Here is a 14,915-nt window from a genome sequence, read left to right as displayed (position 1 = left end):
GCCTCATAGCGGAGGGCTCTGCTGGAAATGCCAGTTGTGTTCCCATCGCATCCATTGCACGGCTGTAAGCCAAACAAATGATCCAGGGCTGGGCCTTGCTGTCCTGCTCTCTGCTCAGTGCTGGTTCTGTGGTTGCTCCCCAGGCCTGGGTTTCTCCTGGGAGCTGTAGCTGTTCTGGGTGGCACATGCAGGTTTTTTTTTGCACCTCTGTTGTGAATCAGAGCGAAGCACAAATGTCGCTGCATAGACTCGTGCAGCAGCCAGTTATCACAACAGGGCAAGGTTTCCTCTGAAAGACTGATAACGAAGTTTCCCAACCCAGAGATGCAGCTACAGATGATTTACAAGACAGATGATTATTTTATCATTCTCATGATAGAAGAGTCACCATTGGGGTAGGAACGAGCTGGATGCAGCTCACAGGTTGCAGCATCGTGCCCAGCCAACCTCAGTGCAGCAGCATTTCCCTGTACTGAATCATTTGTGTGTGTGGAGGGGCTGGTGCAGCTGCACTGCTCTGTTTGCAGTTGTGGGATGTGAGCTGTGCTGGCTGTTGTAATCTGGTGGCTATAAATAACGGGGCTGCTGTGTGTTCATCCTACTGTCCTGTGCTCAGATGGGGTTTGGAGCCAGTGCAGTTATCTGTGAATCTCATCCATAAGCCCTCATTATTAGTTTCAAGTGCAAAAAAATAAAATAAAAAGGAGATAACCAATCAGAAGCTCCACTTTGGGGTTGGCTTGTGTTCTTTAGGAGTGCGATGGGATGGTGCCAGCTGTTTGCACACTGCCATGATGGAGCAATAGAGGTGGGTTTGTTCTCACAGCGTTGGATGTGAACGGCCCTTGGTTGGCCCTCACTCAGCTTGGCTGCTCACTGTGGTCTCCTCACTGCACCCAGCACAACGATCCCAAGGCGTTTGGATGAGATGGTTCATTGCTGCCATGGGATGTTTGGGGGGTATCGGCCCAACGTGGCCATTGAGGGCTGCAGAGCTGAGCATGGCTGTTGCCTCTTCCTCTGCCTGCAGCCGATAAAAACAAACTGCTTCTGCTTCTGTGGGAGGTGGTGAGCTCATGCGAGCTGACCGGCGGATGTTGGGGTTAATGATTCAGATGGGGGCAGGAAACCAGCAGCTGGCAACGATCCCCGGAGGAGCCGTCTCCAGCAGCACCCACACGAGGAGATGGGACAGAAGGGGACGGCCGGCTGAGGCTGCGGGTAAGGTGGGCCGGGCTGGGAGCTGTGTGGGGACAGGCAGGTTTTCCCCTCTGGTGGTGGTGAGCTCACAGATCCCAGGCTGGATCTCAGTGGCTGCTTTGATGAGGGTTCAAAGTCATCCCTGCAAACTCTGAATTGCTCCGTGCTGGATGCTGCTCTCTGCTGCTGCTCACAACCATCGTCTGCTGAGCTCCAAGGTACGTGAGTTACCAATAGCAGCACTGAGACCCCCCTGGAACCAAAGATGAGTCTCTCTGTTCTGCTTTGCCTGTCCTACAGCGCCATGTTCTGTATCTCCTGACCCCATCTCCACGTGGCAGCACCGCTTGGTTCTTTTAATTATGCTCTTTCTGCATTTTCTTCTCAGAAACTGAGTGTATTTTGGGGTCCTTCTTGCTGAGCTGCCCCCACTTTTGGCTCCTGCTTGTGGGACCGCTCTGTTCCCATTCCAAAGCCCAGCTGTTGAATTCCACTGCCCCCATTGGGTTTCCTGTCTGGTTTGGGGCTTAATGGCATCTTATGAACGTGTGAGCTTCTTACTTTACTGCATGTGCTCAGAGTCGCCAGTCTTACTGAGAAAGAAGAGCTGTGTCTTTGCAGTGGTTTTCTCCTGTTGTTCAGGGCAATGTGGGCAGCAGAATTGGGGTAATTATGGGATAATGTGGTGCAATATTGGCTCATGTTTGTTGGAGTTCATTGGAGCTTTGGAGTAGATGAGGTTACTTGTGACACAGGAGCACCTACCCACATACAAGTTGTTTATACCCTCAGTTCCTATTCTGGCATCTCCCCCCAGTGGGGAAGAGCATCTCTGGGGGTTCATGTATCGATTCCAGTTGTCCCTCTTGTCCCATGTCCTACTGAGCTGTGTCTTTTGGTATAAAACAAAGCACGTTCTGCATGAGTAGCTGCACCAAAGCAGACTGTATCTATAACCACAGCAGCTTTCCTGAGATCATTTACACCGGCTTCAAATCTGGTATTAAATGGGGCCTGCGGAGCTGTGCACAGAGCTTGTCTGAAGGCTCAGCACTGTCACTGCTGTATGTACAATTATGTATCTCCCAACCACAGGAGCTCCCTTTGGTGGGAGATTTCCATTTCTGAGCTGGTTCCGTAGAAATCTGCGCTATGGAGGCAGGCAGAAAGTCGTGTTTCTTTTCTTAGAGCCACGCTGAGCCAGGCGGAATATTGCATCTGTTCCATAAGTCTGGGTGCTAAATTCTATACAGCAGGCTTTTAAATAAGCTCTTCTCTTTATAGAGTCCCATGGCAATGAGTCACCCAGTCAACCTGAACGAGCCTCGTTTTGTTGCAAATTGCAGGCCGCAAAGTTAACAAAGTTTTGGTTTTAAAACCAAAACACCCCCCAAAACTGCTTTTACTGGAGCTGCAGCAGCACAGCAATGTGCCATCAGTGCTGGTGTGGGACCACAAACCTCCCACTGCTTGGGCTGGGGTCTGTGTGATAATGGGCTGCGTGGCTGTGGCTGTACAGCACGGAAGGGAGGGCAGGGCTGGTTCTGGGTAGAACTGACAGCGTTTCTTCCTGCTGTGTTCCAGGCTGGATGTGGCTGGGCCATGGCACAGCCAGAGCTGCTGTGGGCGGCCGCTGCTCTGATGCTGCTCGGGGTGGCTGTGAGTGCCTGCGTCAGGTGCCAGCTCTATGGTAAGGCTCTGCCATGGGCATAGGGACCCTCAGTTGTAGAGAGTGGCTGCTTTCCTCGTGGGGTGTCCCATCTGTGTGGGGTGTGTTGCTGGAGAAGACTCCAGGGAGGGCTGAGAGTGGCCTTTTGGTATCTAAAGGGCTGTAAGAAAGAAGGGGACAGAATCTTTAGCAGGGGTTGTTGGGATTTAATGAGGGGAAATAGTTTCAGGTTAAAAGAGGGGAGATCAAGACTGAGTATAAGCTTTTGTTTTCTCCTTTTCTTTCAGCTGCAAAGCGAGGAAAGAAGGACGGCAACCAGAGCAGTCAGTAAGTTCCTTTTGTTGTTGTGCTTTGCCCTAAAATCTATTTGGGAGACAGAAGTCAGAGCTGGACCTGGTGCGTGAGCTGCACATCATCCAGCCAGGACAGATGTGATGTCAAATAATAGCATGCATAAATGTGCCATTATTAGGTATCTATATTATGGGATATACACAGAATGCATTCATAAATATACACCTGTACCCCAGCCCTGCTGCTGGCAGTGTGCGAGGCGATGCATCCTGGTAAAGGGGAACCACCATCACAAGGAATAATCCCAAATGAAACAGTGACCACGAGGCCCGTGAGTCAGTAACCCTATGGAAAAGCAGTGAGGGTAAATCACTGCCTGGTCCCATGTGCTGCATGAGCAAAGCACTGCCCGGTGCTGGTGGGGCAGCACAGCAGAGCCCCGCAGCTGCAGCATGAGCAGTGAAGGAAATACCACCATGCACACGCACACCCCCTGATTTCCTTCGCTAACAGACAAACCACAGCTTAAATGATATTATGAATAGCAACAACAGAGTGTTCTTAACCCTTGATCATGGAGCAAGCGTGCTATGAAGGAGGTGAGGCTGCTCAGCACTGGGCTCGCAGTGCCATGGGAAGCACATGAGGCCTCCCCATGGCAGAGCACCCATTTAGTCCCATGTGGATGTGATGTTTTGGTGCATGAAGTGTCAGGGCAGGGTTTGTCACCCTGAGCCCATCCCTCAGCCATGGAGGCCAGGAGGAGGCTCAAAGGGAGGCTGTGAGGAGGAGCATCCCCAGGGTCTTTGAGTCCATCTGCAGCCCTCACTCTGGTTTCCACGTTATATGCCCCAAATTCAGCTGATGTGGTGCCTCTTGTTTCTTCCAGGCTGGAACATCCACAGAGGTTTGAAGTGATCCGGTCCTGCTCTGGTGAGTAGAGCCCTGCAGGGAGGGCAGCTCTGGGGTGCTCCCACCAAAATCCCCCCTTCCTTGGACAATGAGTCATTACAGCAACACCATGGAGAGTCACTGTGGGCTCTGGAAGGGTTCTGCTCATGCTGTGGGAGCTGGGGCTGTGGGTGAGCGCAGTGACTCATCCACCATCACCTCTCTCTGCTTCCTGCTTGCTGCACACTGACCTTTTGATTTCTGCCCTGGCCAGTGTGTGCTGTTGGGGTCTGCAGCAAATATCACCATCCCCAGCCATCGATGCTGCTCCCTACCCTGCCCCAAAATGTCTTTGCTTCAGCTGAGCCAAACTTGTAACCCAGCAATGCACCTTGTGAGTGGTGCTGAGCCAAAGTCTGCCGGGCTGAGTGAATCTGGGGGGAGAATAGGAAATAAGGCAGCAACTGGGATTGTGGTTCCATCTGACACGCACACAGTGTGTTTCTCACTGCTCGTTTCCTGTTTTGGCCCCGGTTTGCATTTGAGGAATAGTCTGGAAGCTGTTTTGCAATGCTGGGGAGCCCACAGTGCTGGATGCTCCGTGCTCACTGCCATCTCCTTTTGTTCTTGCTGCCAGCTGTCACCCGAAGGCCAGAACGGATCAAGGAACCCAAAAACTTGGCAAGGTAGGTATAAAGCACCAGGCACATCCTGGCTGTAGAAGCACCTGCTTTGCCTAACCTGAGAAATCCCCCATCACCACGCTCAAAGAACACCCCGCACTGATCACTACTGCACAGCCATCCCCACCCCAAACTCATCCACTCTCATTGCTCAATGCGTTTCCCAAGCAGAGCTTTTCCTGTTGCTTGGTCAGAGCTGTGGCTTCAGCCCTCTATTCCTGCAAGTCCCAGCTGCTACAAAGGGAGCTCTTTCTTTCAGGAAAGCCCCCGAGGAGCTCAGCACCTCCTGTCACGTTGGCTTTGGTGAGCATCAGCACCCACAGATCGGCTGCAAATCTGTGTGCAGTGATGAGACAAAATCCACTTGCAAAACATGCTGGTGTTGCAACTCTTCCAGTTTCCGCAGCTGGGAGCTCCCACTTGGTTGGGGGGGAAGAACAGCGGCTGAGTGTCAGCACCCTGAGCTGTGCTGCAAACAAGTTGGGTGGTGCAGAGGTTGTTGGCAGTCATGTATATGGGGCTTGTGTTGGGCTGAACAGGGGCAGCTGCTGGGATCCAAGCGTTTAATGCATGCTGCTTTGCTGCAGCTCACCAGGCTGACTTAAAGCAATAGGGGTGGACAACCTGCAGCCCACCCCAGCCATTCCCCATCTCTGTGCTGTGGGTGCTGGGTGCCCCCCAGCCCTCGTAGCCCTCTAACATCCCTGTGCTTTGTCCCAGAGAGCAGCACTGAGCCCCGCTACCAGAACTTCCTGACAGGTACGTGTCCTGTGAGCAACTTTGGGCAGCTCCCAATGGCCCCGTGATGAAGCAGCAGCCCCTCGCTCCCTCCTGGAGCTGCCACCAACCCAGTGAGAGCTATTGCTGCATGGAGCTGCGCTCTGCTTCTCAAAACAGGGGATGGTTCCCAGTCTCACTGCTGTTCTGCAGGGTCTGTCCTGGTCTGCTCAATGCTCCCAGCCCTGCTTAGTGCTGCCTCAGTGGCTCTGGGGCTTGCTGCCAGCTGGGCTGACCACTGTGTCTGTGCTAAGGAGAATTTGGGTGCTTCTTGTTGGTGCTGCAGTGTGGTGTGCTAATGGGAATCCATTTATGTTTGCAGAGGACAACCTGCATGGGGATGATGCCTACGTGTAAGTGCTGTCCATGAGCTTTCCATCTCCTTTGACAGCTCCTGTGTCACCCCACACAGGGCTGTGGCACTGCAGACCCTTATCACCGCTGTGGGTGATGCTTTATGGGGTCTGGAGGCCATACAGCTGCTGTCCCAGCCTGCTGCTCTCCCCAGGGCAGTGTGTATCTGGGCTGCAGAGGCTGAGCACAGCTTTCCTTCCACAGGGAGCCTGTCCCGCTGGGTTACTACAGCCACAACAGGTTCTTCTCCCCACCCAAGGGTAAGGTCTTCAGTGCTCTCCCTTCTCCAGCAGCCAGCACAGCATGCAAAGGGCAGACAGCCTCCTGCAGGCAGCTGCCAAAAGCACAGAGCCCTGCAGGGTTTGAGGCTCCCCTGGGTCACTCACACTTCCCTTGTTCCCTTTTCCTCTCTCTGCCAAAGATGAGGACTCACATTCCTACCAGAACGTCATCATTAGGGATCCTTGCAGCTCTGAGCTGGGTAAGTGTAGTTCTGTCATATTTTGTACTGAGCCTTATTGAGGTTTAGCTCAAAGGCCCATTTTTACCTTATTTTCTACTCAGCATCGTCCCATCCAAACTCTTCTTACTTGTAGATGATGCAGAAGACTACGAGAACAGTGAAGCAATAGGAGTCTGGAAGGTGCAACAAGCAAAAGGTTCGTCCTCAGCAGCTGCTCATGGTGGGGTGGGCAGGTGCTGCTGTGCTGCACTGTGCTCAGGGCCATGAGGGCATCACCACTATTTATTAACCACATTATCCACAGCACTACAATGTGCAGATCCCTGTGTTGGATGTTGCTGTGGCGATGGCTGCTCTCCCACCTGGGCACTCTTTAGAGCCCAGCTCTTTGCTGGTGAAATATCTGTGAATTTGCTGGGGCAAAGCACACAGTGTGTATGGTGGGAGTGTTTTAAGACCATCCCCATTGCTGATGGCTGCTTTCCGTCCCTGACAGCCAGTCTGTATGCAGAGAGCCAGGATGAGGAGCCAGACTACGTTAACGCAGGCCCAATGATAGATGCCGTCCTGCTGTCCAAGTGAAGGTAATGGGAGTAAATGTTTGACACGCTTATTGAGGGCAAGAATTGTATTTTCTCCTTGGGGAACTTGCAGTAGCCCAGAACTTATTCAGATCAACTTCAGTCTGTGCACTGCAGGCAGAGCCCCAAAGCCTCTGGTTTGCAGCACAGAGGCAGAGCTCAGCAGGGGATCCCTGGATCCCTGTTCCTGCTGCACGCTTTGCTCTGCTCTCAGCAGCAAAGTGCTGATACTGAGCTCCTGCAGGCAGATAAAGTGCTCGCAGAGAGCTGCAGGAAGACTTCACGCTGTGCTCATATATACATCTGTGATGTCTCTGCATGCTGACCAATGCTGGTCACCCTGCTCCAACCAGAGCCTGGCTGGGAGATGGACTGGGACCAGTATCACTCCCCTCATAGCTTTGCTCATTTCCCCAGATTATGGCCGGGATCACATGGGACAGGTGTCACTGCAAGGAAGAGATGCTCTGCTTGAAGCCCTGACATCCAGCAGCAAACATGCGACTGGAAGAAGAGCTGTGCCCAGCAGCACAGCCTGTCCGATGCACTCAGCAGCACCCACAGGCCCTGCTCCTGTCTCCATTCCCAGCCTCCCTGCTGCAGGGAGCACGGCTGCTCTGTGCAGTGCTGTCTCCTGCCAAGCATGAAATGATTCTTTAAATTGCCGAGCAGCAGCGCAGCCAACTACTTAATTTGTCAGGCTGACTCATGCACGGCAGCGTTCAAAGGCAGGGATTAGGTTTTGATTGAGTTCCTACGCTCTCCTCCAGAAGCTGTTTCCTACAGGAGAGGAGCTGGCAAGGCAGAGGTTGCTTCTATAGCAGCAGCACTTCTCTGGAGCTCAATGAGACACCAGACCGTTACAAAAGCTAAGGACTAAAGAGGATTAAGCCCTCATCTGCAGCTTGTAAGTCACAGTGTCTGTGGCAGCCCTCCTTGTGTTTCCATATCAGCTTTATAACGATACAAAGACTGCAACGACTGATAAGGTTCGATCCACCGTCAGCCTTAAAAACTGCAGCGTTGTTTGAGAGTTGGAACATCAGTCCTGTAATGTATCCCTGGTCTCATTGGGATCTCGTGCTACAATGGTGCCAGACCTTTACATTTATTTATTAAAATTGAAAAGCCCCCAAAGAAAAATGCAGGTTTTTCTGTCGTGGATTGCTGTAAGGTGCGTGTTGTTTCTGTCATCTAGTTAGACAGGCTGACTTGGGAGCATGTATAGAAGTGACTCGCTCTCGCTTTTCACCCATCATTGCGGACCATGGATTATTCAGGATCTGCTGGAAGAACAGGGTGAGCTGTGCTGTCAGTGATGTGCCGTGATGCTGCACCCAGCCGTGCTCTATCTCAGAACCAGAAGGAGACATTGAAAGCTCGGAATATGATTGCAGCAGTTAAGAGATTCTTGGCATGCAGTGGTAGATCCCAAGACCTCCCGGGGTGTTCTACCTGATAGGTGCAGCTAAAAGATTAAAGCACAAGATTTACTGCTCCCCTTTGCTAAGCAGATTAGAGCAATTACATTTCCCATCAATGAGGTTCCTTCGTTGCCAGTATCTGAAAGCTGCAGAGCAGTAGCTGGATTTGGAGCACGTTCCCTTGCCTTAGTGAGAGTCCGAGCAAATTGCCCTCCTTCCCATCTCCAGAGCAGCAAATCCTTAGTGTTGTAAAGCTCCTGAAGTGCTTTTCAGCCAATGATCTCATTGAGCTGGATGATATCCAGGCACTGCTGAGGGAAAAATTCATCCGTGTTTTTACAGCCTTGTTCTGAAACGTGAACTTTCCCTTCGCAGTGGGTGAGCACATGCACGTGTTCACTCATTGACTGTCCTTTCAGAACTCATTTTCAGGTCTGTAAGTATTTCTGGTGCTAAACCAGAGCTGTCAGATCGTTGTGCTGCCTGACGGCCATTCAAAGGGCGCTGACATCTCCCTTGGGTACATGAAGCTCTTTTTCCTCACATCATGGAGACAGCCAAGTGAGCAATTTGCTTCCTGTTTTCAATCTAGAAGACACATTAGCAATGTAGTTTTGGCCCTGCCAGTACAGCTAATGGAGCTGGGAAGCTTCACCTGGCTACCAGAAAGCAGCAGTTCTGCACCCAGTAAGAACCAGGTTTGGCACAGGAGGCTGGTGGCCTCAGGCTGATGCTGCTCCTCTTCTCACTAAAGGTGAGTGCGATTAAATCCTTCCAGTGCTGGGGAATATTAACTGGGTCCAAAGTGGAGCCAAAAGGCACCCAGTGAATGTGCTGAAGAAGAAAGCTTCTCACCAGGCAGGAGCAGCACCTGTGAGCCTCTGAATTTGTCACTCCTGCAGTGGAACCATCAGAGCAAACTGCTTAGACAAGAGAATATCAATGAATAACGTGCCCTATTTATTTAAGCTCTTGTGGACAGAAGCTGTGATGCTGTGTCTGTAAAGGACTCTGTAGCTTAAACACCTGAATACGACACTGTAAGTCACACATTTAACAGTGTTTGTGCTCGTAGTGACAAATCACTGTCAGCAAATCAGACTTAGCACAATTTGATTAATAGCAAGTGAAAGGAAAATGTACTATTGTGAGTATTGTATCCATAAGAACTGTTTCCTTTATTTCATTCAGGAGCAAACTCTAAAGTGTCTGTGCTTTAACTGTCAGTTATCTCGATTCCCTTTGTCTCACAGCTCTGCCAGAGGAGCTGCACAAAGTCTTGAGGGTGCAATTCAGAACGCTGCGTCTTTGCTGCTAAAGCTCATCACCCCTATGGCTGAATCAGAGAAATGAAGGGTGCTTAGAGATGCGTATCTAACAGCAATTACAGAGGTGGTCACGTTAGATTTATATTTGTTTTCACTCTGCATTTCACACTTTATTGCTCCTCTGAACTTGTAAGGTGGTTTCCAAAACCAGGCAGAGAGGAAACCATGATGCTGTAGCTTTTTGATATACTGAAACTACATTTTAAAGCTTTATTGGTCTAAATTTTAAAAGAATTCAAGTTAATTTTACAATAGAGCCTGGTTCTGGGATTTAGCAAAACCAGACTGGTGGGATTCAGGACAAACACAGCTGCTGAGCTCTCACCCAGGCCTTTACCTTCCAGAACACAGGTTTCAGCTCAGTCAGGTTTCTAACTTGCTGCAGGAGCTGCAGTCTTCTGACACAGCCTGGCAAGGAGTCCAGCCATTTGCAGCAATGAGTTCACGCCTTCTGCTATCTTCATATGTGTGTAGCCAATTTCCTGGTGAGAAAAACAATGGCAAACCTTCTGTTTTGTCCTGCAGTCTGCATACGGTCTGACTGATGATGCTCCGCTAAGAACACATCCCTTACTCCTAAGAAACTAGTTTGATGCTCACCTTGATAAATTCCAGCTTCAGATATTCTGGCATCTGAAAGGTTTTACACACACGGAAGATGTTGCCAATCACATCTTCTGGGGAGTATCCAAGTTTCCATAGGTGGGCAAGAATCTGTACAGGCAAGAACAATCCTACATTCATCTGCAGAACTGATCATCTGAGTCGAGTATATTCATTTTTGAGGCAGGTGTGTCTGTACACAGAACACACTGAAACCAACCTTGTATGCCTCATCGATGTTTGCATTGATGCAGTGTTGTATCATTTCTTTCACAAGCAGAGGGTGAGGCTCATCACATACCTGTATCAAACAAATAGATTTAGACTTATTTAGACTTTAAAATACTGGAACATCCCATAATTGAACTCCCAAGTGTTCTCACCAAGCTTTTATACAGTTTAAATACTGAATCAGAATGTTCTTACAATACAGACTAATTACATTTTAAGCTATTTGACACTTTTGATAACATAACCACCCTACTGGGGTAGACTCGCTAGCACTGCATGAGAGCATTCAAGTAATAGACTCAAAAAGTGATCACTGTGCAGTTTCCCAGCAGTTATGTGACTCGTGTGCTTTGAAAGAGCAGGGAAGGCAGAAAGTCTCAGACATGCTGTTAGGGACTGCAAGCACCTCCTGCCTTTCAAAAGCCATACGTACTTCTTTGACTAATGCCATCACTGCTACATCCATCACAGTGTCTGCAGGGGGGTAAAGCACTATCAAAGTCTGTATATCTAAAGGAAGGTCTCACGCAGTCACAGTGTTAAGTTTCTACCTGCACTGTTTCAACAGCACTACTAACCTTAAAGACGTTTTCACTGTTTATAAAACCAAATCCAGAATATGTGGACTGTAAGTTGTTCAAGGCCTGCAAAAAGGAAAACAAAAGACTTCGGTCGTTTAGTTATTCTTGTGCTGTATGTCACACCCCCTTCGCTTTTTCTCCCAATAGATGAATCCCTGAGAGCCACAATTCAAAGCTGTTTGAACAGAAGGCTTCATTTCACTGCCTTCCCTCTTTTACCTGTCTCATATCTCCTTGAGCTGTGAAGATAATGGCTTCTAATCCATCATCAGTGTATGGTACATTCTCTTTTTCAACTATTTTCAGTAGCCTCGCGAGGATCTGTGAGTCTGTCAGTTTGGTGTAACGCAGCACTGCACACCGAGACTGAATGGGCTCTGAGAACAGAGATGCACAATGAGCATTTCCCTCTTTTTCTTAGTAACAAACATAAAAACGTTTCATTTGGGGAGAAAATAAGTCAGTTTCCAAGCTCTTAACTGCTCTTAATTTGTCACTCTGTTCTAAGAAAAAGAATGTGTAAACTCCAGAGTGAATAGAGCATCTGCTTAAGCATGTGTAATTCCTACAGTCCTTCATTTGACCCCAAGTCTGTTATATATAAACATATATGTATGTATATCAAGGACAATTTGTTTCATTCTCCTGGTGTTCCTGGGATGTAGATGTTTATCGTGCTGCTTTAACTGCTAAACAAGAACAGTCTGAAGCTCTACAATGTGTTCGCCTACAGGCAAACTTCAAGATTATGCTTCAGAAGGCAGGACAACAAAAGGGGTTCAACATCCAGTTAACAATGCACCACAAATCGTAAGCTGTAGCAGAGCTGGATGGTGATTAAGCCTGAAGAAATCTGCTCTGCAGTCATGCATAGAACTTTTCATGAAAAACAGCTGTTCAGGAGGTTCATCAGCTGTGCAAACGTGCTCTTCATTAGCTGGATGTTTGGGTGGTTTGGTTCTTCTTAATTACCATGGCTTCTTGCAATGAGCAGGCTCCAAGTGTTTCTGCTTTGGAGGTTACCCAGCAGCATGGGGAGCATATGACCAGAACACCCAAGGTCTAACAGAGCTTTACCTATGATTTTATCAGAGGCATTGCATGCGAGTGCGAAGCGTGTTGTTTTGGAATAGATTTCCATTGTTCTTCTCAAAGCTTGCTGGGCTCCATCTGTCATGCTGAGAAAGAAAAGGAGTTAGGACAGATTTTATCCATCACTGACTTAAAGCTGCAGCTTAGTGACTATTTGTATACAAGCTTTAGAGTTTACTGATATTGAACAGTGCTTTGTAAATTACCTGGTATTTCTGATTGGCAAGCCTCATATTTTAGCCGGCACATGAACCAATCACTTCATAGTAGAGCCAGTTATTGAGTCATCCATAAAGTTAACATATAAAATCAAATCACCAGTGGTATTAAGAGTACTGTTAAGAATGCTGCTATTTATATGCAGGAGGAAAAGAGTCATCTCATACTGTCCAAGACAGCAGAATAGATAGAAAACATTGCACAAAGCAGCTGGGGTCAAGAAAAAAAAGCAATGTACCTGTCTGCTTCATCGAGGATGATGATTTTGTGCCGACCTTTTGGAAGTGTGACCTTCTGCTGAGCAAACATTTTGATTTTGTTCCTCACAACATCGATGCCTCTGGAATAATAATTGAAGTCATTAATGATCAGTTAGGGTGAAATTCCATAAAGGCTTTCATTCAGCAGCCACAAAATAACAATGGATACTTGCTTCTTCATTAAGCTTGATAAGGCTTATTCCTTCTCACCTGTCATTTGAGGCATTCAGCTCCAAAACAGCATCTTTTAACGCAGGGCCAAGCAGAGCACGAGCCAAGCAGAGGATGCTGGTGGTTTTTCCTGTTCCAGGTGGACCCTGGAAATACAATTGCTCATGAGTGCAATGCCATTTCCTAACCTGCACTCTCTACAACAATCCCCACTCATGTAAAATACAAGTGACCTGAGCTCAGGATCCTGCTCCAGCAGCAATAAAGCACTAGATATGCTTCAATAGGCACCCAAGGGCCAAATTAGTTTGCAGTATTTCAGTAACAGAAGGTTGTTTACTTGCTGTGCCTTTAGCTGAATATACTGCCCTGTAAACATAACATCTCCTTCAGTGGTACCACAGTACAAATCTATCCTGGTCATGCCTGGGTCTCTGGACTGGGATTAACACAGCGAAATGCCACAGCAATACTCACCGCAATGATAATATTTGGGACATTCCCTTCTTTTGCAAAGACCTAAGAAAGAATAAGAGCAACAAGACAAGTAGGTAAGAAAATGGTGGGAACAAAGTTTGCAGTTCTATTCCATTTTGACCTCGAGAAAGAGATGCCATTTTTTCCCTCCTGCTTTCCTTTCTTTTTTCTTAATCTTGCTGCTTTCATGCATTTTTCCAGTTAACAAGTCCCAAAATTACTACAAATTACAGCCTTTTTGCGTTGTATTTAAGCTGGGTCCAATTTGCACAGCACCCCAAGTATAGAAGGCGCATTTATTTCGAATACTGATCAAATTTGTCCCAAAACTTGTAATTTTTGAAGGAAATCAGTTAGTTTCTTGTCCAAATATCCAGAGACTGATGTGGAAATGCAGAATTGCTGTTTCTGCTCTGGATGTGGATGCAAAATGGCATCTCTTATCTCACCCATGAACAAACAAGCAGCCACACACCTCCAGCCTGCTGACTGTATCTTCATTTCCAACTACTTCACATAGTTTCAGGGGTCTGTATTTTTCCACCCTGTGGAAATAAAACCCAAACACTAAGATGTTTAAACATCTTAGTTTAAACTTTAATAGTGCCTTACACTGCTGGAAAAGGAGATTATATGGAGCATTAAGACAACATGGGACAAAAATAACATGAGATGTCCTTAATGTAAACACTGCGGGGTTGCCAATAGCAGCTCTAATGGTCTTATTTATTTTATTGTTGTTGTTTATTAATGGTCTTAAAGTTATTTTATTGTCGCTGTTATATAGAAGGAAATGGTGGAACCCTGCACAGCCTGAGGTTACATACCCACCTTCCCGCCAACGGCACGCCCCGCCCCCTCTCTCACGCCATAGGCCAATCCACGCTAAGCCCCGCCCCCCAATCGCGTTCCCCACCAATAGCCGCACAGCTCGTCCTTTATTCCCGCCCCCGGATCCATGTCCCTCAGCACAGCGCGGCCGGCCCGCGTTGTGTGCAGACGGAGCGGTTCGCTTCTCGGCTCTCACCAGGGCATCTCGTAATGGCTGCTGGCGGTAGGAGCGGACCCCAGCGTGTCGGTGGGTCCCCGCTTCTCAGCAGCCGCAGGTCCGGCCTTGTCGTCCTCCACGATCTCCACTTCCTCCTCCATTGCGGCGGCTGCAGGATAGGCCTCGTTTTCCCACCGCCTCCTGGAGGGGCGGTCGCGCTGTAGGCCCGCCTCAAGGGGCGGGGGGTGTAGGCCGGAGGTGGGGCCTGTTCGGGTTTGAGGGTGGATTTGTGTGGTCAGCAGGTTTTACACGGCTGCTTGAGATAACTATGGATTAACCCCATCTTCCTTAAAGCAGGAAAGGAAATAAAGTCGTAATTATGTGATACGGTGAGACAGGGTTATTGTCTTTATTTCCACAGCTTTCACACACAGTATCACAGTCTTGTGCGAGTTGGAAGGGACCTTAGAGATCATCGAGTCCAACCCCTGGGATTCGAGCCTCCTGTGTAGCAGAGCGGCACTTCTACCACTTTCAGACTGTTTGTAACACAAATACCGCATGAATCCATCGCTGTGTAAAGTTCAGGCTCACTACGTTGCTCTTTTCCTTTAGATTTAACTGCAGTG

General features: G+C 48.6%; 2 protein-coding genes across 8 annotated transcripts; one reads left to right on the top strand and one right to left on the bottom strand.

Annotated features, from left to right (window-relative positions):
- The first annotated feature begins 52 nt into the window (after nucleotides 1-52).
- Nucleotides 53-8,055, top strand: LAT2 (linker for activation of T cells family member 2). Of its 6 annotated transcripts, none has more exons than XM_015880559.2 (13): nucleotides 53-1,221; nucleotides 2,785-2,890; nucleotides 3,157-3,196; nucleotides 4,053-4,096; nucleotides 4,692-4,740; nucleotides 4,997-5,040; nucleotides 5,458-5,496; nucleotides 5,837-5,867; nucleotides 6,073-6,128; nucleotides 6,290-6,349; nucleotides 6,465-6,527; nucleotides 6,828-6,915; nucleotides 7,330-8,055. In XM_015880559.2, exons 2-12 carry the CDS (start codon nucleotides 2,803-2,805, stop codon nucleotides 6,911-6,913), a joined length of 600 nt encoding a protein of 199 aa, XP_015736045.1. In that variant the 5' UTR covers nucleotides 53-1,221; nucleotides 2,785-2,802; the 3' UTR covers nucleotides 6,914-6,915; nucleotides 7,330-8,055. The 6 variants fall into 6 exon arrangements, 4 of the variants coding, with proteins under 4 accessions (XP_015736045.1, XP_015736043.1, XP_032304305.1 ...); XM_015880557.1 differs by lacking the exon at nucleotides 53-1,221 and adding an exon at nucleotides 1,228-1,418; XM_032448414.1 differs by lacking the exon at nucleotides 53-1,221 and adding an exon at nucleotides 1,228-1,418 and having other exon boundaries at nucleotides 7,312-8,055.
- A 1,435-nt stretch (nucleotides 8,056-9,490) lies between these two features.
- RFC2 (replication factor C subunit 2) lies at nucleotides 9,491-14,523 on the bottom strand. 2 transcript variants are annotated; one of them, XM_015880554.2, is made up of 12 exons: nucleotides 14,326-14,523; nucleotides 13,774-13,843; nucleotides 13,299-13,340; nucleotides 12,861-12,967; nucleotides 12,629-12,730; nucleotides 12,157-12,257; nucleotides 11,299-11,456; nucleotides 11,077-11,142; nucleotides 10,488-10,568; nucleotides 10,265-10,378; nucleotides 10,002-10,146; nucleotides 9,491-9,672 (listed from the first exon to the last, which is right to left on the bottom strand). In XM_015880554.2, exons 1-11 carry the CDS (start codon nucleotides 14,445-14,447, stop codon nucleotides 10,036-10,038), a joined length of 1,074 nt encoding a protein of 357 aa, XP_015736040.1. In that variant the 5' UTR covers nucleotides 14,448-14,523; the 3' UTR covers nucleotides 9,491-9,672; nucleotides 10,002-10,035. The 2 variants fall into 2 exon arrangements, with proteins under 2 accessions (XP_015736040.1, XP_015736039.1); XM_015880553.2 differs by lacking the exon at nucleotides 9,491-9,672 and having other exon boundaries at nucleotides 9,743-10,146.
- Nucleotides 14,524-14,915: the final 392 nt, after the last annotated feature.

This window comes from Coturnix japonica, chromosome 19 (genome assembly GCF_001577835.2).
Source record: "Coturnix japonica isolate 7356 chromosome 19, Coturnix japonica 2.1, whole genome shotgun sequence".
Taxonomy (NCBI): Eukaryota; Metazoa; Chordata; class Aves; order Galliformes; family Phasianidae; genus Coturnix; species Coturnix japonica.
This window is presented reverse-complemented; position numbering and strand designations above follow the sequence as displayed.